This window comes from Orcinus orca, chromosome 6, assembly GCF_937001465.1.
Source record: "Orcinus orca chromosome 6, mOrcOrc1.1, whole genome shotgun sequence".
Lineage (NCBI taxonomy): Eukaryota > Metazoa > Chordata > Mammalia > Artiodactyla > Delphinidae > Orcinus > Orcinus orca.
This window is the reverse complement of record NC_064564.1, coordinates 118,577,243-118,604,051: the sequence shown is the minus strand read 5'-3', so window position 1 is coordinate 118,604,051 and position 26,809 is coordinate 118,577,243. Positions and strand designations below refer to the sequence as shown.

At 58.0% G+C, this 26,809-nt stretch overlaps 2 protein-coding genes across 13 annotated transcripts in view; both read right to left on the bottom strand.

Annotated features, from left to right (window-relative positions):
- Window positions 1-7,715, bottom strand: part of SARDH (sarcosine dehydrogenase) — a 64,823-nt gene extending 57,108 nt beyond the window's left edge. The window contains exons 1-7 of one of the 2 annotated variants that reach the window (XM_033415342.2): window positions 7,596-7,714; window positions 6,852-7,007; window positions 5,912-6,270; window positions 4,601-4,779; window positions 2,937-3,116; window positions 2,109-2,232; window positions 1,819-1,919 (exon numbers count right to left, since the gene is read on the bottom strand). In XM_033415342.2, the coding sequence (XP_033271233.1) occupies window positions 1,819-1,919; window positions 2,109-2,232; window positions 2,937-3,116; window positions 4,601-4,779; window positions 5,912-6,242 (915 nt within the window). In that variant the 5' untranslated portion in view covers window positions 6,243-6,270; window positions 6,852-7,007; window positions 7,596-7,714. Of the gene's footprint in view, window positions 1-1,818; window positions 1,920-2,108; window positions 2,233-2,936; window positions 3,117-4,600; window positions 4,780-5,911; window positions 6,271-6,851; window positions 7,008-7,595 lie in introns of both variants that reach the window. The other variant, XM_049711447.1, reaches the window with a different exon arrangement.
- A 9,481-nt stretch (window positions 7,716-17,196) lies between these two features.
- VAV2 (vav guanine nucleotide exchange factor 2) overlaps window positions 17,197-26,809 on the bottom strand; it is a 179,671-nt gene continuing 170,058 nt past the window's right edge. For 4 of the 11 annotated variants that reach the window (XM_049711451.1, XM_049711450.1, XM_033415348.2 and 1 more), the window contains 2 exons: window positions 23,200-23,357; window positions 17,197-19,401 (listed from right to left, as the gene is read on the bottom strand). In XM_049711451.1, coding sequence (XP_049567408.1) covers window positions 19,040-19,401; window positions 23,200-23,357 — 520 coding nt within the window. In that variant the 3' untranslated portion in view covers window positions 17,197-19,039. Of the gene's footprint in view, window positions 19,402-23,199; window positions 23,358-24,399; window positions 24,487-25,266; window positions 25,391-26,458; window positions 26,547-26,809 lie in introns of all 11 variants that reach the window. The other 7 variants (XM_033415350.2, XM_033415352.2, XM_033415355.2 and 4 more) reach the window with 5 other exon arrangements.

Here is a 26,809-nt window from a genome sequence, read left to right as displayed (position 1 = left end):
TCGCACCAACAGCTGCAGTGATGCCTCTTTCCCCAGAGCCCCACCCAGAGGGCACACAGCAGCCCTGGGGAGGAGTGTGTGTGCTGGGTTGTATTAAACTCTTCCACGAACGGGGGAACCTTGTGTGTGTGGGGGTGGGGGGACAAGAGCGGCGGAGACCCCGGCCCCGCGGCAGCTTCCCTCACCCTCCGCCACTGGGTCCACCCAGCGGCCAGCCTGGTGACCAGAGGGAAGCCAGGCTTGTCCAGGGCAGCGGTGAGGCTCCCAGGCCCCTCTTTGCTGGAGCCTGACCCTAAACAAGGCCAGTCTGGTCTCTCACGCTCTCCCCACACCCACACCCTCAGGCCCGCTTCCCTGAACTGCCTGCAGTGCCCTGGCCGCCAGGCTCTGCGTCCTCCCCTTCTCCCCCTTGTTCTTTCTCTGCCACCCTTCAGATGCCTCAGAAGACCCTTCAGACATGGCCTCCGCCAGGGCACCTCCCTGGTCCATAGGCTGGGAGTCCCTATAGCCCCTGTGCTTGCCCCCTGGGAGCCCCTGTCAGCCTGTTTTAAAATAAATAATACCTTTACTTGTTTGTACCCTTCCCCCAGCTCACCTGGGCGAGAACTAGGTTCTTATCTCTGTTATAGTCCCAGTTTCTAGATGAGGGCTTGGAGCACAGAGCTTATCCAGTGAATGTTTGATGCAGAGAGGGGTGGGGAGGGAAGGTTAGATGGATTAATAAACGGATGGATGATGGAGGAATGGGTGGAGGGAGAGATGAATGGGTAGAGGGGGTGATGGCTGGATGGATACATGAGAGAAAGGACGGACAGATGAATGGATGGATAAATAGATGAATCAATGGATGGATGAAGGGCTAGAGGGAGGGAGGGATCGGAGGAGGGATGAATGGATGCAGGGATGGTCAGAGGAACAGAGGGAAGGAAATGAGTGGAGGGATAATGGATGGAGGGAGGGAGGGGGAAGAGGCTGGAGGGAAAGAGGAGTGATCAGTGACAAGGCGACAGGAAGCCACCTGCCACCAGCACAGGAGAGGGGAGATAGAAGGGGAGGAGAGGGGAGGTAGAAAGCGAGGAGAGGGGAGGTAGAAAGGGAGGAGAGGGGAGGTAGAAAGGGAGGAGAGGGGAGATAGAAAGGGAGGAGAGGGGAGATAGAAAGGGAGGAGAGGGGAGATAGAAAGGGAGGAGAGGGGAGGTAGAAAAGGAGGAGAGGGGAGGTAGAAAGGGAGGAGAGGGGAGGTAGAAAGGGAGGAGAGGGGAGGTAGAAAGGGAGGAGAGGGGAGGTAGAAAGGGAGGAGAGGGGAGGTAGAAAGGGAGGAGAGGGGAGATAGAAAGGGAGGAGAGGGGAGATAGAAAGGGAGGAGAGGAGAGAGGGCAGGGGGCGCACAGCTCCCCTCTCCCCCACCGCCTCCTCTGGCAGAGGTGTCTCCAGGGCTCCCTGGGAGGTTCTGAGGGCCAGGGATCAATGTCCTCTGAGACTGGCACCCAGGGCACATTTGGGAGCATGCGAACATTCGGAGGTTCCCAGAAACACCTGGGGCCCAGAACATGGCAAAAGCCAGACTGGCCGCACCATGCAGGATGGGCTTGGGCATCAATGAGAAGCCCTGCTCCCAAGGCAAAGGGGGTCGGGACCCTCGGGTTATGCCTGTGCTACTTCACTTCATTCTCAGGCCACCCAAAACCTCCAGTCATGAGGAGTCCCATTTCACAGATGAGGCCACTGACGCTCAGGGCAATGAAGGAACCTACAAGTGTTGGGCTTCACAGCCAGGTCCGTGCACCACCCACTTGGTGCCTGGGGCCGTCTACTCACCTGGATCCCTTCAATGCGCTCGGTGACGACGTAGGCATGGTGCATGGCCACCAGCGGGACCTTGACGCCAGCCATCCGGCCCACGGCGCCTGCCCACACTCCTGCAGGCAGAGCAGACAGTTGAGCTCTGCTGGCACCTGGCGGGGGCCAGCCAGCTGGGCGCCTCTGCAGGCCTGTCTGCCATGGCAGTGACTCCCCAGGTCACGCCTGGGCCGCCACCCCTAAGTAAGGCCAGGTTTAGGGAGCAGCTGGGGTGGCCACTTGGGAGCCCAGAAGAAACGTGTTCCCACCTGCACAATTGACCACGCAGGGTGTCTGGATGGAGCCGTGCTCTGTCTCCACAGCCTCGACCCGCCGCACCCCAAAATCATCCGTCCGCACACTGATGCCGGTCACCGGGCAGTTCTCGATGACCTGAGAGCGAGAAGAGCTGCTTCCAAAGCCATGTGGGCGCTCTGAGCACTGACCACCTACCCTCTCCTACCTCCAGCCCAGGCGGTACCCGGGACACCTGCTTCTGCTCAGGCAGGCTTCATGTGACCCCACTGGGGAAATGGGGTGACCACAGGGTGGAAACTAACTCCACGTGTTCCTTGACTTGGAGAACTTGTCCCCCCAGACAGAGGCTTTTTTTGAGAAAAAGAAAAGAAAAGGAGGGCTCATTTGATGGACAGATGCTTGCGGTAAAAGGTCACATACAGTGCAGTTTGCTTCCAGTTGACTTACATATACATCTTCATAGAAAAGTACTTGCAGTAAAACTACAATGTCAACATTGGTTACCTCTGGGTGATCCTCATTTCTTCTGTCTTGCTTATTTGTCTTTTCTAATCTTTCCTACAACTATGTGTGTATTCGAGACAAAAGAAGATAAAATTTACAAGAAGAGATTTGGGGCGGGTTCACTCTTCCAGCAGGGCCAGACCTCGGGGAAGGGAGGAGAGCTGACCTGGGGGACAAACCTGAGGGCGGCCGGCCTCTGCAGGATCGGATTAGAGGCTCAGGTCCTATGTGGAGCAGAGAGAACGGCACGTGTTCTCTTGCCTTCTGGTCTTGGGGTTCTTAGGCAGGAGGGGTGGGCTGGGAGCAGGGGACCCAGGGCCGGAAGGCCATTGTACCTGTGCTCCGCGGGCAGTGGCGGCCCTGGTGAGGGCAGTACAGGTGCCGGCGGGGTCCATGGTGCCGTCATGAGGCACGTACAGGGTCCCGTAGAGGTCATCCACATTCATCAGCGGATACAGGGCCTTGGTCTCTGCCGGGCTCAGCACGTGGGACTCCACGCCATAGGCCTTGCCCAACTGGGGGACCCAGAGGAAAGTACTTGAGCCCTCGGGGAGCAGACCCCCTTGGCCACTCTCCTCCCCATCTGGGCCTCCAAGGGTCAGTTCAGACCCTGTGTCCCCCAGGAACCCTTAGCCGGCCACCGTGCCCCAGCGGCCCCCGTCCCTCGGGCCAGCTCCGAGGAAGAGTAAGGAGCCCGGGTAGCGCTCGGAAGCAGGCTCTGGGGCCCTCCCGCCTCCCCCATCCAGCTCTAACATGAGCCATGTGACGTGGGGCAAGTTGCTAACGTCACCTGGGGGAATGGGGGTGATAATGGTTTACGGGTTGACACCTTTAAAGAGCTTAGACCAGTCCCTGGCACATAAGGATCTACTGTATAACATAAATAAAAATAATCCCCGTAGGTCTGATAGTTTGAGCTTCAACCAGGTTTGATGGTCAGACCAGCTGCCCAGACGAGAGACCGCTGCAGTCCTCTGTCCCAGGCCCCGGACTGTGTGACAGACCACACCCCCGGCTCATTTGATTGGCCCAAGGGCAGCCAATCAAATGCCCCCAGGCATCCATCCATCGGGACACGCTCCGCCCAACTAGAGATGAGCTGAGCCAATCAGGTTCTCTCTCCGAGCAGTGGGAATGAAAAGCTGCAGAGACCTCGCTCAGCACTTGAGCTGAAAGGTTGCCTGGGCACCTTTGGAACCTCCATCGCAGCTGATGAGTGAGCAAGGCGGCGGGGGGGGGGGGGGGGGGGGGGCGGAGAGGTGGGGGGACTAGGCAGAATGAGGCCACCTCCTAACCCCAGAGACCCAGCCCGTTCTAATGAAGCCAGGTGCCGCTGCTTCCGCCTGGGCAGAGGCACTCGGCATCCCTGTGACAATGTACCCCTGCTACCCACACAGGCCTCTCTGCTCGCTGGGCCCTGAGCCGCTCTTCAGTTGGTGCTCAATAAGGAATGAACTGCTGGAGGAGCCAGTCTCAGCCACGCCCTGGAATTTGGGGTCCGGGCCTGGCTGCCCTGGGTGAAGAATCAGCTCTCCACCCCAGCAGAGGGCCTTCCACAGCGGAAGGCTTTCTCTGCCGTCTCGCCCACAGTGGCGTTCCCTCAGCCCCGGCAGCGGTGCCGGGAGAAGGGTGGTCCTTCCTCCTGGGGACTGCAGTCTCTCATCATGCATCCTGACTCCTGTGAGCACCGTGCATGCCGATAACTCCCGGTTATCGGGCCTCTCCTGCCTCGAGGCTCGGCAAACGGTGCTGCGCAACGCAACGGTCCCATTTTAAAGGCGAGGATGCCGAGGCTCGGAGGCAACGCCGCTTGGCCCAGGTGGCCCGACCAGCAAGGGCAGCACCAGGGCTTGAACCCAGATCTGTCGGGGCTCCTTCCCTGTGCTACGCTGCCCCACCCACCACCGGCAGGGGGGCACACACCAACACGAGCCGCTCACTCGCCCGGGCGGGAGTGCACCCAGGACATGAGTCCCCGCCCCGGCAGGGGTGCACCCACCGACATGAGCCTCTTGTACTCATCCAGACGCTGCCGGTTGGACGCGATGAACAGGCCCCCGTTCTGGATCCAGCCCGTGTGCAGCCCCGTCTCCTCCCCCAGGTCGCGGCTGACCACGCGCCTCGTGTGGGCCAGAAGCTCCACCTCCACGTCGCTAGGCCGCAGCTGCCACAGCAGGCCTGGCGGGGGAGGGGCGGGGCGCCGTCAGCCCCAGCACTGCAGTGCGGCACCCCGGCTCCTCCCAGCAGGCCCGGGCTCCTGAAGACCAGGCAGTGGGCGGGGAGCGTCTCTGCAGGCCATGGAGAGCCCCGAGCGGCTGATGAGCAGGAAGTGACGGGGTCAAAGCTGAGTTCCAGGACGTCGCCCTGGGGCAGCTCAGAGCGTGACGATACCCAAGGCTGCCATTTATGGAGCACCTCCTGTGTACTGAGCCTATCACTGGGTGACAGAGCGGTCCTGGGAGGCAGGCGTGACTATTTTATAGTGAAATTAAGGCAGCACCAAACGGTTCTGTGCCCAGGATCACAGGACCGGTGATGATGGGGCCGGGACCTCAACCCAGGACTGACTGAGGTCCAAAGGCAGCCCCTTCACCAGCAAAGCTGCTCCCTTCCGAGCAGAGTCTGGGGAGCGGGGGGGCCGGGGGAGAGGTAGCAGTGGGGGAGAGGCTGTGTGGGCCCAGCCGAGACAGGACGGTGGATAGGCAGGGGCAGTGGCGTGCAGGGCCGGCTGTGTCAGCTCTCAAGACACGTGATGCCTGAACCTCTTCCCAGCTCCACATCCAGCAACATCAGGCTCACATTGGCCAAAGTGGGAGTGTTTTCCCCACAGAGCCTGGCAAACTCAACGCAGGGTTAAGGCAAAGGTTGGCTGCCCTGGGGACGTGCGCACAGTAGGTGCTTTTACTGTATGCCCACTGGCTAGCTGGCTGAGAACCATGGTGCCCACGGAGGACATCCCCGATGGCCCCTTCCCCGTCCATCCTCTGCACCCCGTGGACGGCGCTCACCCTGGGTAGCTCCGTCCAGGGAAGGGGCTTCTGCTCTTTGAATACACAGCTGCCTGGGCTCCCAGCTCTGGTCTCTGCTCTGCCCTCCAGGATCCCCCAGTCAGTGTCTGCTCCCTCCTCCCCTCCGCAGCTCTTCAGAGACTCAGGGGGCACGCAGGCTCACCTCAGAAGGACCCCACGTCTTTTCCCCATGTCCTCCCCCTCCAGCTCAGCTGCCTCTAACAGGCCTCCGGCTGCCAACCCAGAGCTGGCCCCTGGCTGAATCCAGTCCCTCCCGCCCCCACGTGCACCCAGGCCCCTACCCGCCGTGTGCCAGGTGGTCCCGGAGGTCAGCCGCTCCCGTTCCAGTAGCACCGCCCCGCTCACGCCCAGCTTGGCCAGGTGGTAGAGGGTCTGGCAGCCCAAGCTGCCCCCGCCGATGACCACCACATTGGCTGTGCTGGGCAGGGGCCGGCTTGGGCCCTGGGCGCCTGCCCGGGGGTCCCGGGCCTCTTTCAGGGTCTGCTGGTAGGGCACACTCTTCTCAGGGCTGGGCCGGGCCCCGCTGCTCAGGAGTCGCAGCCCCAGGCCCTGGGCAGGGCTCCGGCGAGGACAGGTGGCGGCCACACGCAGGGCTCGGCTCAGCAAGGCCATGGGGACTCGGCTCGAGCACCGCAGGGAGCTGGGGAGGGAATCGGGGCTGCCTGGGGCACAGAGGCTCTGTGCACGCGAGCCCCAGGGCCCCTGTGCTGTCACCCTCCGGCCGTCCTCCTGCCACCCACCCACGTCACGTGTGCACCTGTGCCATTTGTCCACGTGTACTGAGGGCCTCGTACGCTACAGGCTCTGGCTGGGCCCAGGGGAGACCACGGTGGGGGCAGAAGGAGGGCAGTGTGCGTGGCGGGGCAGGGCTGCAGGGCCACAGGGTGGGTGGCGGAGAGCCTGGGGCAGGGACACCCAACCCTCCAGCCTGTACCCAACACGCCCTCCGGGGCAACTCCCGTCTCAGCCCCAGACAGAAGTTATTTCTGCCACGTTGACTCCACAGCCCTTTGGGACCCGAGGCAGAAGGTGAGCAACGCAGCGGGGTCCAGGCCCCCGGCTCCCTCGGGCCATCTCGAATCCAGGTAGGGACTCGGAGGATGGGCAACCAGCCTCCCTCCTCCTCGGTGACCTCCCAGTAGCCTGCAGGGCTCACCTTGCATCCCTCCCAGGTCAGAAGAGCCTCATAATTCTAAGAAGAAAACTGTGACGGGGACCGACCTTCTAAGGAGACAGGATGCAGCAGAGGTGTCTCCCCGGAGGCGAGGAACACAGGGGAAAGGACGCCTCAGAGAGGCTCCTGGGCCCACTCGTGGGATCAGCAGGAAAAGTAAGAGGGGTTTGGCTGTGGCCGAGGGACTGAGGTGGGTCCCGCACCTACGTTAATAGCCATGATTGATATCAATTAGCCAGTTAATTAAGACCACTTCCATTTCCAAGCATGTGCCACATGGCAAGCCGGGAACACGCGTTCTCTCTGCTCGCAAGTCAAGATGACTGTTGTCCCCATTTCACGGAGGGGGGAGACTGAGGCCCAAGGAGGCCCGCCAAAGTGACCAAGGTCACAGGGCCGCCGTGTGGCCAAGCCTGCTGGCTGTCCTGCCCCCTCCCAAACTCCCAGTCCGCAGACATCTCGGGGCCTGGTCTGGGGGAGGAGAGGCTGGGGGGGGACCCACTGCCACACCCTTTCCCGCCCTCACAGGTGGGCACTGCCCACTGCACCCCCTCCGCTCCCCCGAAGGCACCCGGGCTCTCAGGTTGGTCAGGGCTGCCCTGCCCTCACCACAGAGACTCCCCCCCCCCAGGGGATAGGGGCAGAGGAGGGAGCAGGCAGGGGTGAGTTGAGGGGCTTCGGGGTGGGGGGTTGGAGGCTGGGGCCGGGCACCCCAGTCCCTCCGTCAGCTCTGCCCCGCTTCAGGCGCCCTGGGCACGGGGAGGTGCAGCCCGGCTCGTGTCTGCACTTACCTTTCGTCCTTGGATTTCCTTAACCTTCCAGGAGCCGCCAACAGCGAGGACCTACTGTCGGAAACTCAGCGTCACGTGGGTGCCCGGGAAGCCTTTCCAAGGCCAGGCATCTGCCCGCCCCCTGCCTCGCCCCCTCCTCCTGGCCTCCGACCCAGACTCCTTCTTCCTTCCCCCTGTGCCAACGCGGGGGCTGCCACGTGCTGCCACGTGCCCCTTCCCGGCGCATGGCCAGTCCCGTTCTCCCACCCAGGCTGGGGGTAGAGGGGGCACGGCCCCAGCAGGGGCAGCCCAGTGCCCTCCCGCCAGGGCAGCTGCTTCCACATTGATCTGCACTTCTGCCCCCTCCAACTCTCTCCCACCCGAGTCCGCAGCCTGACCATTCATTGCCAGGGTTCGGGGTAAGACAGACCGGGTTGGCCTCGTGCTGTTAAGCGGGGCGGCCCAGAGAAGCCCTCCCCACAGGCGGTAGGATGACGGGCCCGGGGGTGGGGGGATGGAGGGAAGGTCCAGGCACAGGCCTCAGCGGGAGAAGAAGGGCTGGGAGGGTGCCCAGGCCCCCTGGCCTCCCCCAGAGTGTCCCATGGTTGTGCCCAGCCAGCTCTGGGCCTGTCCCCACCCCGCCGGCCCAGGGAAGGGCCTGGGCCCTGCTCTCCCGAGGGCTGTACCTCCGGCCGGCCACTGCCCCTGGGCCCCGAGTGGCCTGCCAGTGCCGAGCCCAGTGGCTGCAGCAGTGCCGTCACCTCCTTCCTCCCCAGCAACAGCCAGGCGGGAACCCGGGGCCAACCCCGCCCCCACCCCCGCTGGCCCCGCCCCTGGAGGCGCTGCCCGCCCCCATCCCACCCCCACCCTTGGCTGGGGCAGGATGCACCGCCCACGGCCAGGCTTCTAGGAGGCGGGCCGGGCACAGCCAAGCGGGCAGTTCTGAGGGCAGCAGCGCCAGGGCAGGCGACCTTTCCCCCTCCTCCCTAAAACAGGGGTCACAGCGTTCTGCAGATGAACCCGTGCACCCCTGCCTGCCTGTGCCCGCCATGCTCCCCGTGCCAGAAGGGAGCTTAGCACGGCCAGGTGGGCAGAAAGTGCTGGGTCAGCAGCAGCGTCGTGCCGGGGCTGGGGCTCCTCAGTGGGGTGATCCAGGGCCTTAGCACAGAGCTGCCTGTCCAGCCTCAGCTGCTCACCCCCAGAGAAGGGGCGCTCACTGCCCTCGGAGGCAGGTCAGGAAGTCTGGGTTGCCCACACCACCAGCACTGGACAGCGCTCCTGACCTGTCTGCCCTCCAGAGCTCCCAGATCCTTCTGTTTCTGGGCGAGACATCCGTGAGCCTCTGGCTTTTCCACTTCACAGCGACCAGCTTCCCAGGGCAGGGATGCCTGCCTCCATATGACTGTTGGGGGCACCAGGGCCCAGAGAGGGGAGCCAGCTTGCCTCGGGTCACACAGCGAGCTAGTGGGGGAGCCAGACCAAGCCTGCAGTCAGACAGACGGAGTGGGGCCTAAGCTAGGTCTAGGGCGTCTGGTTTGTGCTCAGGCAGAAGATGCCCAGAGGAGACGTCCAGAGGAAATCTGGAACGAGTAAGTACGTCCACCTCTGACTGTGCAAAGAATCAGAATAGGTGCTGATGTAAAATAGGACCTCCTCCTCCCACTGGGTCAAAGAAAGTATTTAAATTTCTGTCAGTGAACAAAATAGTAATGCCAGCTGCTAATACAGGGAGTGACAGAGGCACGATACTGTGATTAATACAGACAAACAAATATGTGTGTACTTATTCCCACTGGGCTGTCCAACTGTCTTACTGCCAATTTGTCTGCCCTCTACATTTACTGAGCACCTACTGTATGCAAAGAACTGCAGGGAGACCCAGAGGCAACTATGACCCATTCCCTGCCCTAGAGGGCCTCAGGGTCCAGGAAGAAGATGGAGGCAGGGAGGGGCAAGGTGACCACGAGGCTGGCTGTGTTGGGGGGTGGTCCTGAACAAGCTGTTCTTCTTTCCAGCAGAAACCCAGGAGGCCATCTCGGAGGAGGTGGCTGGGGGCTCTGGCCTATGTGCTGTCGCCATTGTCAGTCCCCATCATGGGGACAGAGACTGTCACTCACTCCCCCTTGGCCTCTCTGGAAGAAGGCTGGCTCCACCAGCACAAGGCTTCCTGGGGCAGTGCTGGGGTCCAGGGCAGAGAGGACAGCAGCCCGGTCACTCAGCAGATGGCAGGCTTGGCCTTGCAGCCCGAGGCAGGGGTGCCCTCCCTGGATGGGGTGAAGGACAGGTCAGAGAGGGCTAGGAAGGAGCATGACCATGTCCTCCTCAGACCCGTAGACACGAGATGCCCAGGCGAGGGACACAGTAGTCACTGCAGCCCCAGGACAGCAGCCGAGGCAGCCCAGACCTCTCTTGCCCTCTGCTCAAAGACAGGCAGCTGTTGCAAAATTGTCCCAAGCAAGCGGGCAGCACAGTCCCCCTGGACTTTGGACGAGGGGTGGTGGCTGGAGGCCTGGGCTTGCCTGTGGGTCAGCGTTGTAGGATTTGTCATCGATTGGGTGCTGCTTGGGTCTGGAAGAGGGCCAAGGTCAAGAGGTGGGCAGGCTCCAGCTAGGGGCCCTGGGCCAGGGTCCTGCTGCCAGGCTGCTGCGCCATCTGGGCTGGTCTCCCTTCGAGGAGCCTCTTTCCCCATCTGGGAAGCAGGGACTGGAACCCCGGGGCTGTCAGTTTCAGGGAATTTTTGTAAGTTTCTCTGCATGTTATTACCAGGCCTGAGACACCTCCTTCTGGCCCAGACTGGCCCTCTCCACAGCCCCGGCCAGCCCTCCACACCCACCTGCTGGCCAGGCTCCCAGGGCAGAGGGAGGCGTCTGCAGGCCGCCCTCTGACTGGGCAGACGTCCAGGGTGGAGCAAGGGGACTGGCCAGAGGAGGAGGTTCCTCCTCGGAGCTCTGCGTGTGGCCCTGAAGAGGAGGGACATTAAGTAACCAGCCAACAGTACCTGGCCACATCTGACCCAGCCACACCTGGTACCGGCCCCATTTGCCCCTGAGCCTTGCCCCAGGGCACACCTATGGGGGGGGGCGTGAGGGGGGCCAGCAGTGTGCTGAGTGCTTCGTGTGTGTCATCTCAGGGGAGGGAGGAACACTGTTGCCCATTGTAGAGATGAGAAAAGCAAGACAGAACACAGCTAATGGGCACCAAACCCGGGCAATTCATGGACCAGGGAAGTTTCCAGAACAACTGTTGAGGGCTGCATTTGCACTGCCAAGATTTTATTTTTCCAATAAGAACCTTAAAAAAAAAAAAATGACATCAACTCCCTGCCCATGCCTTCGTGAAGACAATATTTTATTATCTGGGGGTAAGTGGTGGTCCTTCCAGAGGCAGGTGGGTGCCCCTCCCCCTAGACGCACATGCCGACGGCAGGTGAGGACGGCTGCGGGCTGCAGCCACCTGGGCTCTACCTCCACGCACACACAGCGGGGCCTTGAGGCTCCCACTTCACTCCGTCATTTCTTTCCAACGTTATTTGTGATGGAAACAAATGTAGGGCTGGAACTGGTCACTCTGGCCGCTGAGCCCGTGTGGGCGGGGCCAGCACCAAGATCCAGACAGCAGGGGAGAATGGGCCTTCCCAGGAAACATCGTCCCCTGGTGGCCACATGTGAGTATGACACCCCCGGGAACGCTGGACCCAGAGACTGGGGATGCAGCCCCCTGGACAGGGACTGTCCCCAAAAGGGGACCTGCAGACGGGCAGGGAGGTGGATCCCCACTGGGAGTGACAGCCTGGGCTCTGTCTGACTGTCCCGCTGTCCTCCACACGGAACACTCCCCTGGCAGGGAGCTTCCTTACTGAATACCGCCGGCTATCTCTGAGTGCTGTGTGAGTGTCCCCCTCTGCGACTGGGATGTGTCCACTTCTCCCCATAATTCTGTGTGTTTTTGCTTTATGTATTTTGAAGCTATGCTGTGAAGTGTATTAACCTCCAGGACTGTCATAGCTAATCGTTGTTAGCGAGCATCCTTATGCAGTGGGGTGCCGCTAAACGTTTAACACTTGGCTCTCCAGGTGGGGAGCGCTGGCTGACTTCTGCCGTGTACATGCCCCCACCAGGGCCAATTTCAACCTGCCGATGAGAAGGACGCCACCGAACAGAGACCTGGGAAGACGCTACACCCTCAGCTCCCATGAGCTGGCACCAGCCGGTTCCAGTGCGCCCACATAGGTTTTAGGTGCATGTGTGGGTTCTCTTTTTCTAGGGAAAGGAAAAGATCAAAACTAAATTGTTAAGGAAAATAAATTCATCAACTTGTGACTAAGGAACAGGAGTCTGAGTTAACGCAGAAGCGTTGTAAAACCTTCTCAGTAAAGCTCTCCACTGCCACCTACCCTAGAGCAGGGGGAACCAGCCACCCTAAGACAGCATCTGAGCCAGAGCCGTCATTTTAAAACCCTGTAATCTGTGCACATTTAATACATTTGTAATTTTCTTGGAAAATTTGGAAAAATTACTTTTCCAACTTGGAAAAACTTGGAAAAATTACTTTTTTAAAAAACAAATGGAGGCCACACACTTTATGTCTGAATATTTTATTTAATTTTGGCTCGCCGCGCAGCATGAGGGATCTTAGGTCCCCAACCAGGGATCAAACGCGTGCCCCCTGCAGCGGAAGCGCAGAGTCCTAACCACTGGACCACCAGGGAATTCCAAAATTACATTTTAAATAGATAAGTTGAAAATGCTTAACGGAGACATAAAACTTTTGTTCAAGGAATCAATGTTTCGTTCCAGCCTGAAAGAAGGACTATGTGTGAAAAGAACAGCTACTTCCAGCCCTCTGCTTTTGCAATGCAAGCTATCAGGGTCACAAATGTTGGTTCAAGTTCAGCTTTAGTATTAGTCGACAAGTTTTGTTACGGAGTTTTTTTTTTTTAATTTATTTTATTTTTGGCTGCGTTGGGTCTTCGTTGCTGCGCGTGGGCTTTCTCTAGTTGCGGCGAGCGGGGGCTGCTCTTCGTTGCGGTGCGCGGGCTTCTCACTGCGGCGGCTTCACTTGTCGCGGAGCACGGGCTCTAGGCGCATGGGCTTCCATAGTTGTGGCTCGAGGGCTTCCGTAGTTGTGGCTCAGATTAGACAGAATCAGAGAAAGAGTAGCCCGTCCCGCACCCCAGGATCTGCAGGGCAGGGCAGTAAGCATTCCCAGACAACTCCCATAAGCACTGGAACCCAAGGAGTTTGCTTGTACTTCTCCCTCTGACAAGGCCATCTTCTCCTGCTCCTACTATAAGAAGGTAGCCTTAGGGTAGGGGTGACGGTGTCATCCTCTGGAATGCAAACACACTGTGTCTCCGCCAGCAACACTGCCTTCTAGGCTCGCCTTGCAAATGTCTCCCAACAGTGCTTCTTCCTTGACCCACGCCATGTCATGCTGTGGTGTCCAGTCTGAGCCCAGCTGCCCGATGGTCCCAAAGTTTGATGACAGGTCTAGAAGTTTCGTTTGTCTAACTGGCTTTTGGTTATTTTTCATGGTTCCTTGGTCGCTACACACAGTTCTGATCCCTTTTAGGCTGATTTTAAGCACAATTATTTTGTAGTCTGCTTGTGGATCCAATGCAGTGGCCTGTGGTTTTTGCTACCCATTTCCTTGTGTTACCTATGCTTTTGGACAGTGAGCGTGTATTTCTTGGAACTTGCCCTCAGGGACTATTGGAGGCTGAAATTGAAAGCGGATTCTTCCAGAGATGGTTTGCGTTTCCTTTTTCCGGGCACTCAGGCGTATCAACAACCTGTGATCCTACTCTACGCTCTCAGCTCCTAGTTTTTCAGACCCGCAGGAAGTGCAAATTCAGGCGGCAACCTTCTCAGGTGCCAAGTTAGAGTTACACATGGTATGTGTTCCTAGGGCTGATGTAACAAAGGACCACAAACAACAGCGATTTATTCTCACAGTTCTGGAGGCCAGCAGTCCAAGATCAAGGTGTCAGCAGGGCCGGCCGCTTCTAAGGGCCCTAAAGGAGGACCTGCTTCCATCTCACAGCCTGTTCTCCCTGTGTGCACGTCTGTCTCTCTGTCCAAATTTCCCCTTTTTATAAGGATACCAGTCATATTGGATCAGGGCCCACGCTCGTGATCTCATCTCAACATGACTACACCTGCAAGGACCCTATTTCCAAATCTGGTCACTTTCACAGGTACTGGGACTTCATTGTATCTCTTTGGGAGGGATACAGTTGGACCCATAACACGTCCTCAGGGAAGTTTTTGCTTCTCCCTCCACCCATTGTCAAGGTCCAAGAAAAAGAATTTTCTCTGCCGTCCATGATGGCTGTGGTGGCTACAGCCGTGGTGAGCTCCCAGTCGTCTTGACGTGTAGAGTGAGGTCCACTGGGGCCCCAGCTTCAAGAAAGAGCTCACCTATTAGATTTGGTACTTTGGTGGGGGGCTGGGCTTTGTCCCCTCTCCTCCACACCCAGCTGGGGTCTATGAACTGGTGGTACTCAAGCTCTCACTAGGTTGGGCGAGGGAGCCAGCTGACCTCTCTGGACTCCTGCCTACACTCACCTTTTGGCTTCTGAGTGTTTCTTCTTCATTACCGGCTCACTGATGAAATCAGAAACACTTTCCCACCGCCTTTGTTGTGCTTACAAGAGAGACTGGTCAGAGTATCCAACGTACCGTTGTAGGCCGAATAACGGGCCCCCAGAGACGGCCACATCCTAATGTCCAGCACCTGTGACCACGTTACCTCTCACGGCAAAAGGGACTTTGCAGGTGTGATGACAGCGAAAGACCTTGAGATGGATTATGTGGGCGGGACCCATCTGATCACGTGTCCTTAAAAGTGGAGAACCTTTCCCAGCTGTGGTCAGAGGGAGACAGAGAGATGTGACCACAGAAGGGTCGGCTATACAACCCTGCTGGCTTTGAAGATGGAAGAAGGGGTTATGGTCCAGGGAATGCAGATGGCTTCTAGAAGCCGGAAAGGCCAGGAACAGATTCTCCCCTAAAGCCTCCAGAAAGGAACAGCCCCGTGTATCACCTTGATTTCAGCCCAGGGGGACCTGTGTGGGGCTCCTGTAACGCACGGAACCGTACGACGACAGCGTGTGCTGGTAATTTGTCATGGCAGCAACAGAAAGCCCATCTCCCTACCCACCGCCGGAAACAGACACCAAGCCTCTTCTTTTCAGGCAGCGCCCATCACCTCTACATGAGCTGTGATGAAATTGGACCATTTTCTCTTCCCTACCCTTCCTCTCTCATCTCCATCCAACTTTAGTTCGTTATCTCTTCTTTCTTAGTGTTTATCTTTATGCTGTTAAGCATACTTATACCTCTATTAGTTTTCAGGTTTCAAGACCAGCTCTTGACTTCTACCTGGAGAAGATGAGAAAACCAGTGCACCTATGCTGCCTCTCACCTCCTGTCTTTTTCTCTTCCCAGCGCTTTCCTGAAATCATTTTGACATTCGTTCTAAGGGACAGGGTTTAGAATCGTTATATTAGGTTCTGAAACCAAATCTTCACCTTGTCTGAGACGTGTTCCTGCAGATAGAGGTTCAACATCCCCCCGACCCCGCGGTGGCGCATTCCCCCTCCTCCGGCTCCAGGTTGGACCCCGGTCGTTTCTGTAAGCAGCGCTCCCACGCGGAACAGTCCCTGAGATGCTGCGGGTGGGACGTGGCCTCCTTGCTGCCTCCCGTTTAGACGTTGTGAGCACGAAGCCTTGGGCACACTGACGGGCTGAGGTCCAGGGCAAACCCAAGCTGTTCTCCCGGTTAAGGCACCTGATCTTTCGCTTGCTGCCCTATGGATTTTATTTTCTCTTTGAAGCCCAGGGTTAACCATTCTGTGTTAATTCATTCTTTTATTTCTGGAAAGTTTAAAAAAAACACATTGAAATATTTGTCCTGGTCCGTGATCTTGTTTCGATCCACGTGTGTTAGAGTTCCCTGGCCTGTGAGGACCTGTGGCTGATGCCGTGCGTGTTAGAATCCCAGGTCCCAACCCAACCCCAGCTGGCCCGAGAGCCTAGAGGCTGCCCTGGCGTTGGCTCCCGGTAGCTGCTCTGCTCCAGGTCTCTGCTCTCTGGGATGGGCCCCTTCTCTCAAGCTCAGCCTTGCATTCTGTGTCTTCCAGGGTGTTCCTGTCAGCAGTGGTGGAGTGGCGGGTAGAGGCGTCCACGTCACCTCAGCAAATGGGTTGTTTCCTTCTTTCACCCAGGGAGTGTTTCTCAGACTCTGGACACAAGAGGCCTCCACGGTGGCCCTGCCCAAGGGGAGTCTGCGGTCGTCAGAATCAAGGGGCAGGACACTCAGTGCCCCTAAGAGCCCGCAGGCAGCCACCCTCAGAGACCGGGAGCACACGGCTCCCACCTGCTTCCCAGCGTCTGGGGTAACCTCAGGCGGGCAGGCCTGTCCTCGCTGGGCCTGCAGCCCGTCCACACGCAGGCCTGGGGCTTCCCACCCTTTTCCAGTCTGGACCCCTCAGCGGGTGCTGCTGGTGCCCTCCCCAAGGGCCCCCAGCCCCATGTTCACCCGCAGCTGCCCCTCAGGCCGCCACAGCTCTCTGCTCCCCGGCCTGGAGCTTTCTCCAGGGCCGTCCAAGCTCAGGGCAGCTGAGTGCCGGCCCAGGGGCTGGTCAGCGAGGGTCTGGGCCTTTCCATCCCCTACGTGTGGACACGAGAACTCAGAACTAGAGGCTGGTTCTCGGGGAGGCGGTATGGGAACACCTGGCCTCTCGGGGGACTCAGGCCTGAGAGATTCTCAGAGAGGGGGCGGTCCGCCCATCTGGTTCTCGGGGCACCAGCTTAAGCCAGGCTCCGAGTCTCCCTCGGCCCTCACCGCCCCAAGGTGGGTCCCGTCCGGTCCCATCTCTGCAGTAACAAGACCCAACATCCTCCAGGCTGTGCACCCAGCCCAGGTCCTGCATCTGCAGCCCCCGGTGTGGCCAGGAGTGGCTACATGCCCAAGCCTGGGTAGGGAGAGTAAGGGGAAGCGCTGTGTCGGCTTCTGCATCTGCCCACAGCCTCGATGGCAGCAGCTCTGGCAGCCACCTTGGACCACGAGGTAACAATGAGGAAGGAAGCGCGTGCTGAAGATGAGGGGAGTCTGGGGTGTGGCGGGGGCCCCAAGCCACCCTGGGCTACCACCTCTGCACTGCTTCCCCGTAAGGGAGAAGGAAGTCTCTACCGCACTGTTCTGATTTCCTCTACCACAGGCCACAGAGTCACCCTCCGGAGAGATTATTTTTATCTCCAACACATATATATAAAGAAACATGCTCAGGAGGTGAAGGACATGCCCAAGTGGCAGGGCTGGGGTTTGAATCCCGTCCCAACAGAAGACAGTGACACCCGCCTCTGAGAGCTGCTGGAGGGGTCACAGGGCGCTGCATAGGAAGCCCGTGACCTGGGCCGGTCTGGAGGTGCCTGGTCAGTGGCCCGGCGTCACTGTCGCCCAGACCCCCAGCAGGTGGCTGAGGCCGAGCCCCCCCAAGGCCCATGTCTGACCCAGGCCACCGCCCCCTGGGCCGACAGTATCCGGACGGGGCAGACCCTTCTGGACACACAGGAATCCAGCCAGTCCCTCCTCCCCAGCATGAAAGGCCAGCCACTCCTGCAGAAAAGAACTCAGGTTTATTTGTGGTAGAAACCGTGGTCTGAAAAAAACCTATTGGCAAATGTACAGTTTGCGTTCTGTTTGGGGTCCCCACCAGCTGCGGGACCCCCAGATCCCTGACCCGCATGCGTCGGGCTCCTAAGTGTTCACAGCTAATCTCAGGCCCCAGGTCCGAAGCCCCGCCAGAGGGCGTCCCATCTCCTGCTGCAACCACCCGCGTCCCAGCCTGTGCCTGGCCCTCCTCCCCTGCTGCTTCCTGCAGTGCAAAAACTAACCCAACCAAGACAAGCTCCCTAACACACAAAAACAAAGCAAAACAGTCACAAGAACAAGGGTTCTAAATTAGGTTTTCTCAGTGTCCTTTGTTATCACGACGCCTTGTTTCATGATGACCTCAAATATACATTATTTTCTTGCTATTATAAAATCTCTTCCTTATTATCCACAGATATATAATGGGAGTTTTGGAGGAAATAACTACCAACCTGTTTTTCCCTTAAAAAGCAAACAAGGCAAACCAAAACCAAAACGAAACGAAACAAGACCCTAAAACAACATCAGTAACAGAAACCAAAGCTTTTCCCACAACCGTAAACACGAAAGGCGCTGGCCGGCTGGTCTTCTCCCCTCCCGTCCCGGGCTCACAGCTGGGCCAGCTGCGCCGAGGTCACGTGCAAAGTGCTGGGTGCACCCTGACAAGGATTTGGGTCTGCTCTCTCCGTGGAAAATCCCTCCTTCCCCCGCTTTGCCCACCGCCCCCCAAATACAATCCTGTGACCCTCATTTCCCAAAAGCCTTTGCGGGCTGCCTTGTCTCTCCTGCCTGCACATGCCCTCTCAGACCCCTCCCCATCTCCTCCCCACGCCAGGATGCTGCTGTGTTGAGCTGAGGCTGGAGATCGCAAGGCTGACCTCAGAGGAACCCCAGGGTGCAGTGTGGCCACCAGCGCCCACCCCGGCAGGGGCCAGCCTTGGCAACGCCCGACCTCGTGCAGCTGACCGAAGGGAAAGGGGGACCCGCGAAGCCCACGCTGCACCCATAGCTTTGGCACGGAACTCGGAGGGGACAGCGTCACTGGGTCTCAGGCGGCATCCGGGCGGAGAGAAGAGGGTCCGGCCAAGCCAGCCAGAGGTCAAGGGCCAGGCGGGGTGCGGAGGGCGAGCTCGGGGGTGGAGCTTCCCCAAGAGCACTGACCTCGGGCTGTGGCCGCAGGCCCTGTTTCGTGGGCTGCAAGAGCCCTTGGAAGGAAGACTTGCCGAGGGCTAGAACCGACATCTGTGCAAAGGCTGGGAAGACCCTCAGGGAGCCCCCTGCAGGACACTGGACACCCAGAGGGCCCGCCTGCTTGGGGGCGGTGGCGGGGGGCCTCCTTCTGGAGAGGAAAGTGAACAGCAGAGACCAGGCCAGCGGAAAGCCCCCTCTGCTTCCCGCCCACGGGAGGGCTGGCAAACCATGTATCCACCCGGCAGCAGGACAGGACAGACACGCACCAAGGGCTCAGGGCAAAGGACAGTACCACTGACTGGGGAGCGGGGTCGGCAGCGTCAAGGTTCCCAAGGCTCCCCCCCCCACGGTCTCTGCACACCCCCGGTGCAGAGGGACAGCAGGGGGCCGGGGGGCCGCACAGGCCCCGGCGATGCTCCCTCCCTCTGTCCCCGAGCACAGCAGCCTGGCTCTGGGCCCTTCCGCCTCCCCCTGGGAGCAGCAGGGCGGAGGGTCCAGAGGCTGAGCAGAAGGGACCAAGGGGAAGGTCCCCAGCCCTCCCTGGGACAGCATATGCCATTCAAACCTAAGCTCCTGCAGGCCATCTCGACAGGACAAGGGCAAGGTGAGCTCTGGCCTCAGCTGTCGCCCAGAGCCTGGCTCGGGACGCCGCAGGCGCTCCCTCTACTCGGCCCTCCGGTGGTGAAGCCAAGCAGGGCTGGCCCCGATCTCCTGTATGTACAAGCGGCGTACCCAGGACAGGCCACCAAGGGCAGGCTGATGGTGGGACGGATCACACGTAGGGTTCTCAACACCCTCCCCATCCCCACGGGCTGTTGAAGACTGGAAGGTTGGCGGGCATTTCCCCTCTGAGTCTCAGAGCTGGAGACAGGCTTCAGCACCGGAGCGACTCTTCCAAGAAAATCGGCGAGTCCTGTCCGCGTTCTTGCTGTCACTGGATGCCCTCTTCTTCTACGTACGTTGAAGGAAACCAGCCAATCTGAGAAAGACGACAGACTCACGTTAAGAGTGTGTGAAGGGTGAGGGCAAGTGGAGGTCTGTGGAGGTGGGCGATTCTTTAAGAGGCTGGCGTCCTAAGAAAGGCCCACCCCCCAAGAGAGGCCCTGGAGAAGAGGCAGAGAGCCTAGCGGAGCCGAGGCCTAGGAGCAGGGGTGACCCTGAAATGCACCAGCCCAGAGCGGTTCAAGGCGACCTGCCCGCCAGCTAACTGCCCGGCAGCAAAAAATTAAATCCTCTCTGGAGGAAAATAACATCATCCAGGGCCTCTATGGTCTTTTATATGCAAGCTCGGCATTTAATCAGGAACAAGTGACAGAAACTAAGAGAAAATGCAGACAGCAGAAACCAGTCTACAGGTCATCCAGGTATTGGGTCATCCATCAGGAAACGTAAGTGGCTCTAACCTGTCTGCTTCAGAAAACTGATGAAAAAGCAGAAAATTGTCCAGAGAACTGAAATCAGAAATCAAATGGAAATCCTAAAACTGAAAAATGTAATGACTGAAGTTCAGAGCAGATTAGACAAAGCAGAAAAGAAGACTAATAAACTGGAAGAGAAGTCAATAAAAAGTAATGAGATGGAAAACCAGAGAAAATGGATGAAACACACATAAAACAGTAAAAATATTCTGTGGGCCATGGTGAACAAGATCTACCATCCATGTGAACAGATCCCCAGGAGAAAAGAGAGAAAACGGAGCAGATACACTATCTGAAGAAATTTCCAAAACTGATGTAGGACATCAAACCACACATTCAAAAAAATCTCTGCAAATCTCATACAGAATGAATACAGAGAAAACCATACATAGGCACAGTATAGTAAAACTGATGAAAAACAAAGACTTTTTTCCCCATGGAGCCCAGTGGGGAGTCGTGCAGACACTTCCTCCAAAGGAATCACCATAAGAACGCTGATGGACTTTTTCTACAGAAACGATGGAAGCCTGGTGACTATGGAATGACATCCTCTAAGTGCTGAAATAAAAGATCTGCCAGCCTAGACTTCTAAACCCAGTAAAAAATACCCTTCAAAAATGAACTCAATAAAATGGCTCACAAAAAGGAAGCAGGTCTCATTGGAGAGATGACTGATTGCTGGGGGAAAGTGACCAAGCGGAGAAGAGAAAGCTCTTCCTTACAGTAGAACTCCCACTAATAAGTGTATAAAAAAAGATAGAAAATCACTATTCTCCACCATGATAGAAATAACTGAATAGGCAAAATTCATCAATGAATGATAAAACTAGTAGGTGAAAGGTTGATGAGGAAGAGCCTGTTTATCTGATTTCAAAGTATTACCCTGCACATAACTTATCAATTACAGTAAATTCAGAGTGGAGAAACTTGTCAGACACCACCTTAACCAAGTGATCAGAGTTAATGTCACAATAATGGGGCAAACGATAAACTTCTTGAAAGGACCCTACAGCCACTGAAAAAGAGAAAACATCCCCATCGTGGTGTTCCCACCAAAAAATACAACCTCAGTCTAATCACGAAGAAATATCAAAGAAACCTAAATTGAGGGGTAGTCTACAAAAATAACTGGCCCATACTCTCCACACTGTCAAAGTCACGTAAGACAGAGAAAAGCTGAAGAACTGTCCCAGATTAAAGAGAGTTGAGGGTCATGCCAAGTAAATGCAATTCATGATCTAGGACCAGGGGAAAATAACTAGAGAAGACACTATTGGGACAGTTGTGAAATCTGAATACAGACTGGGGAGTAGATAATTATAGCAAAGGGAAATGTCCTTGATCTTAAGAAATACACACTACAGTTCTTTAAGAGTAAAGCGCTATGATTTCTGCAACTGATTTCCAAATGGTTTAGAGAAAAATAAGTGTACACACACACACACTTACAGAGAGAGAGAGAGAGAGAGAGAATGCAAATGAGAAACCAAACAAACAAACCATTCTTAATTGGTAAATTTGGGCATATGGGAGTTTTTGTAGGACTGCAACTTTTCTTTAAATTTGAAATTATATCAAAATAAATTACAAATATTTTATAATGAAAACATTTAAAAAAGAAAGCGAAAGAAAGATGTGTTCAGATCCAACAAAAACTGAGAATCTATAAGTAGCAGACTTGCACTAAAAATCATACTAAGAGGGAACTTCAGGCACCAGGAATTTGGTTTTGATTGTGTGTGTAACAATGCAGAAAGAAACGAGGAACCCTGGGAAAGGAAAAGAGGTAAGTCTAGATGAAAATTAACTGCTTAAAACAAAAATAATGTCTTATGGGGTTAAAAAATGTCAAATTAAGAAACATGACAACACCTGCCCAAAAGTTGGAAGGAAAATGAATACAGTCAAAGGGCGTCAGGTCCTTGCATTGTCTGGTAAGTGGTGAAAGTACTAATTTAAGGTGGTCTGTCAGAAATCAAAGTGTACATTGAACCTCTAAGGTAACCACTTAAGTAACAGGAAAAGAATGTGTAACTAACAAACGAAGCAAGGGGGTGAGAAGTGGAATAGAAAAATTAATTAATCCGAAAGTCAGAAAGAAAGGACAACAAAGAAGGAATAGATGTGAAAAATAGAAAATAAACAGATAAACAGATAATGCATTTAAATCTAAATATCTCAGTAATTACATTAAATGTAAATGGACTACCTATACTAATCAAAAGGTCAAGACTGTCAGATCAGACTGGCTTGTAAAAGTCCATTTACAGTAAGATTTTATCATCTAACTATCTTAAATATAAGAATACAGCAAAGCTGAAAGTAATACAAGAAAGAAGAAAGTACGCCATGCAAAACACTAATCCCCTCAAAAAGCTGGTGTCTCGCAAACAGCAGGTAAAGCAGACTTCACAGCAAGAAGAACTGCGACATTTCATAACAGGGTTAAAGTATCAACAACAGGAATATCTAGAACACTCCAAACCAGTGGTTCTAAAACTGAACTCTGCATCGAAATCACCTGGGACACTGGCTGACATCGTGACTGGGGTGAGGGCCCAGCTCCAGGCGCCTCTTGGCACTTTTGAGAGCTGGCAGTCCCAGCCCTCTAGGTGGACTGCCTAGGACTCAGAGGCCTCACACTTCTGAAGGGCTGTCAGATGGCAAAAGGATCAGACCCAAGGGCCTCCAAGGTAGAGGCAGACCAGTTCCTTCCACCCGGCAACGGAATGGTAAGTGACGGGAGCCAAGTCTGTGGGAAGCTGCAGCCCCTGCAAAAACTGGACGTTTCCTAATCAGTGCTTTGTGGAGCCCAGGCACCCTGTCGGGTGACTGCCAATGGAACTGGTCAAAGCCAGGGGGTCCAGACAGGGTACCAGGATAAGGAGCCATGGGGTTTCAGAATCGCAGGCTGGCTGGGGACACTGTGTGTCCCCTCCCATCTCACCAAGGTGTAAACGGGGTCTTATGGGATGGCAGGAGCCCCGTGAGGACATCCCAGCCCTACTCTCAGTCCTGCAGCCTCCCGGCCTGCAAAGAGGGTTGGGTACGTGCAAGGGACTTAAAGACTGCACCCAACATCTGTCCCCTGCCGTTTCCACGACGGACCGTAGAATAGGACCAAGCACAGAAACAGCGCCACACAAGCCGGGGTCCAGATCTGAGCCAGGAAGTCGCTTCCTCACTGTGACCCTGGCTCACGGAACCTGGGGACACCCAACCTCCTGGGCACAGTCAGAGGGCACGGGGTCGGGGCAAGGTGGTGCTGCGGTGCCAGCCTGCCGGAGCCCCACCTTCCCGAGCACCACGGGGAGGCAGAGCCCCCGTGGGGCCCAGGACCTGGGGCCGGTCCCACTCACCCGGCCGTTGGTCTCGCCCTTCCACCAGCCCTGGTCCCCACCGATGCGGCTGTAGATCTTCACCACGTCGCCTTCTCGCAGCGAGAGCTCCCGCAGGTCCCGGGCAGCGAAGTTGTACCTGGCCACGGCTGTGCCGATGACGCGGGGCGTAAACACTGCTGGGGGGAGACGGGCGACGTCACACAGCTGCCGGGCGGGGCCGCCAGGGCTGAGGGTCCTTCGGGCCGAGCTGGGTCTCTCCCCCGGGGCCCAGCCCTGTGCCCACAGAGGAGCCCATGGAGCGGAAAGGCTCTGGTGGGACAGACCAGGCTCCAATCCCAGGGCCCCTCGCTCCTCTGTGGGCGCCCCAACCTGTGGGCACGTGGCCCACCTGAGCTCCACCGTGATTAAGTCAGAGCCTCACCGCCCCACTGGGGGCCGTCACGGGCGGCGAGCGTGCCCGCGGGGATACGAGCGGGTGTCGGTGCTCTGTCACACTTCCCTCGGGGCCTTCCCCCGTGTGCCCAGGGCCTGGGCATCACATGGCCAGTCGACAGCTGAGTGCCCGCTGCCCAGCTCCCAGCCTGCAGTCTGACAAAGTGCCTGGAATTGGACCCCAGGGCACTGCTGCCCGACTTCCCTCGTGTCCCCAACTCCAGAGCCCAAACGAAACCAGAGAGCCGGTTGGACCAGCTTGGCCCGGGACCCAGGAGTCCTGACAGACAGATGACAATGGCCCGTGACGGGAGAGGCAGCACGTGCGGCTGCCGGGGAGGGCTCTGCCTCTGGCAGTAGAGGGCCGTGCGGTCAAGGCCAGTCGAGACCTGTCCCCCTGCACCCAAGCCCCACAGGTCCTCCTTAGTGTCGCCGAGTGGGGCCCGCCCCGGGTCTGCTCCCACCTTCACCCCGAGGGGGTCGCCCAGCTGTTTGCTGCTGCCAGATGCAAAGCTCCCGGGGAGCAACGGGGGACAGTGGCTGATGAGCTGGAGAGGGGTCGTGGGGGTGAGCATGGCAGGGGTGAGGGCAGCGCCAGGCCGGACTGTGTCTGCAGGAGCCGCGGCAGCCCCACCCCCCGCCCCGCCCCCCGCCGCTCCCCTCTGCACACACCCGCCCCGCCCCGCCCAGGCTGCGGGCAGCTGCGGACACTTTCAGGCCGGGGCCGTGGCCCGCCAGGCAGCTGGCGGCAGGCCGGGCCCCCCACGCCCCGAGCAGCAGCGGTACCTGGCCAGAAGGGCACGGAGGAGCCCTGAGAAGCAAGGCTGAAGCCCTGAGGACTGAGAAAAGAAAAGTTGTAGGAAGCGCAGGAAGCTGCAAAGAGGCGAGAGAGACTGTGAAAGGGGCGCCGGGGAGCATCCACACGCCGTCCCAGGCGCGGTCCCAGGCGGCGGGGAGGGGGCCCAGGCCCCGCCCAGGGCACCAGGAGGGCAGCGGGACGGCACGGGCCCTCGCTCCACCTCCTGCACCTGTTTCCTGGGCCACCTCCTCCCAGTGGGCGGGCTCACGCGAGGATACAGGAAACTACTCGTGCAGATCACAGCCCCTCGCCTGGCACACAGTAGGTGCTCACTAAAGGCCCGTTGCTCCTCTCCTGGCCTGCTCTGCCCCGGTGGGACCCGAGGTCCTGCGGGCCCCTGCAGCTGGAGGAAGTGGGGTGGCTGGCTCCGAGACAGAGCCCTGGGCCAGATGCCAAACACTCTGGGCCCAGCCTGCCCCTGCCCCCAGCTGGCCCCCATCTGCGCTATGGAGCCCCATCTGCAAACAGAGGTACTGGCTCTGGCTCCCTCGTAGCTGGGGTCCCTGGGCGGGGCGGGGGGGGATGCTGGGGTACAGGGATGGATTTGAGGACAGAAGGGACCTGCCCTGTTCCCTCCCCACTCTGACCTCCAGGCAGAGGTATCGACTCGGAGCAGCAATTCATAGCTGGCACTCCCCACCTGTCACATGGGGCCGCCCTGGCACCCTGGCTCAGGAGGGTGCTGGTGAAGGGCTGGGGGGCCTGGGTCACTGCTCCCCGGGGTGGGAATAGGGAAGGGGCTCCTGGCCGAGGTCAGTGCAGCCCACCGGAAGCCTTCCGCGCACGGGCGTTACCTGGGGACCGGCTGGAGGCCCTAGAGGCCACGCGTTCCCGTGACTTGTAGGGGTACTTGAGCGTGGTGTCCAGCTGCTTGAAGCTCTCCTTGAGCGAGTGGCACTGGTAGTACTCTACCAACTCCTGCAAGACGCACACACTCACTGCTACCTCCACCTCCAGGCAGTCCTCCCAGACGCCCTGCCCTCCCTCTCCCACCTCCCCAGGTTCTCACAGGGGACTCATCTCCTTGACCCCCGAAAACACCCCTCCTCCTCGCTGCCCCTCCTAGCACCCAAACTGGGGGCAGGGTGGTATCGCAAACTTTTGATCCTGCAATTTCTCTCCCAAAAGTTTCTAAGGGAAGAGTCAGGGAAGAAGGCCGGGATTGATGGACACAAACGCTCCCTGCAACACTCTTCGTAATGGAGAAAAACTCGAAACGCCCACACGCCCAACACCAGGGAAGCGCCTCGGGAAAATCCCAGCATATCCACGTGACCGAACGCCACGCGGCTACAGTGGGGCAGGAAGAGGGCGGCGCCCCTGGTGAGCATTCACTGTGTTGAGAGGTAAACTGAGAGCTGGGTCCAGTGTGGCCAGGGGCTTTGTTTGAAAAAGGAACCTATAGACCACACCTAGGCTCTACTGAGAGGCGGTGGGGGCTCACCCTGAGACGAGAGCATCAGGTCTGGGGGCAGATAGTGGATACTCTGTTTTACTGGGTGTGTTTCTGCGGCCACAGTGGGCAGTCTAAGAGCTCAAATGCTCCAGTTAGATGTTCTCCGTGCACGGAACACGTGTAATTTAGCAAAGAAACACCAGGTCCAACTTTAAAATTATTTTAAGAAGGACTATGCCTCTCGCGGCTTTCTGGCTGGGCTGGGACAGCTGGGGGTAGGGGCGTTGGAAGCGGATGGGCTGCGTGATGCTGGTGGCCCTACTGTGTCCGCCACGGGGTCTGGGGGACAGAAGCCTGACTTGGGGGCCTGCGACGAGGCCCTCCCTGTCCCAAGGTGCCCTACGATCCAGTTTCCCTGGATCTTTCCCACACTGGGAAGAGGGGGACCCCTGCTGGGCTCTCCCCCTCTGCAAGCCCGGCCCGCAGGAGTGGGTGCAGGGGGCCCCTCCTCCTCGGTGCGGCTGCTGTGGGGGACCTGGGCCCTCCTCCCCCCTCGGGGATGGGCCGGCGGGAGCTGCGGGATCACGTACTGAGAGGCTCTCAAATTTCTTGGCTTCGGTGATGTGCACCCAGCTGTCCTTCTCCACCACCTTGATGTGTTTCACCTCGTCGTTGAATCTGGGCAGAGCACACGGGAGCGCCGGTCACTGCGCGAGCCACACGGCCCCCGGCCCCCCAGGGGTCCAGGCTTATTGTACGTTTGCTGAGCGAAGACCCCGGCCCTCGGCCCACACCTCCTGCTCCTACGGCTGCAACCTCTCTCCCCGCCCCGGCCGGGGCCTGTCTCCTACCGCTTGTTCATCCATCCATCAGGCCACCCGTCTGAAGCCCAAACTCCCGGGTCAGCCAAGGCCTCAGGCCCCGAAGCTCCCCTCCTCTCC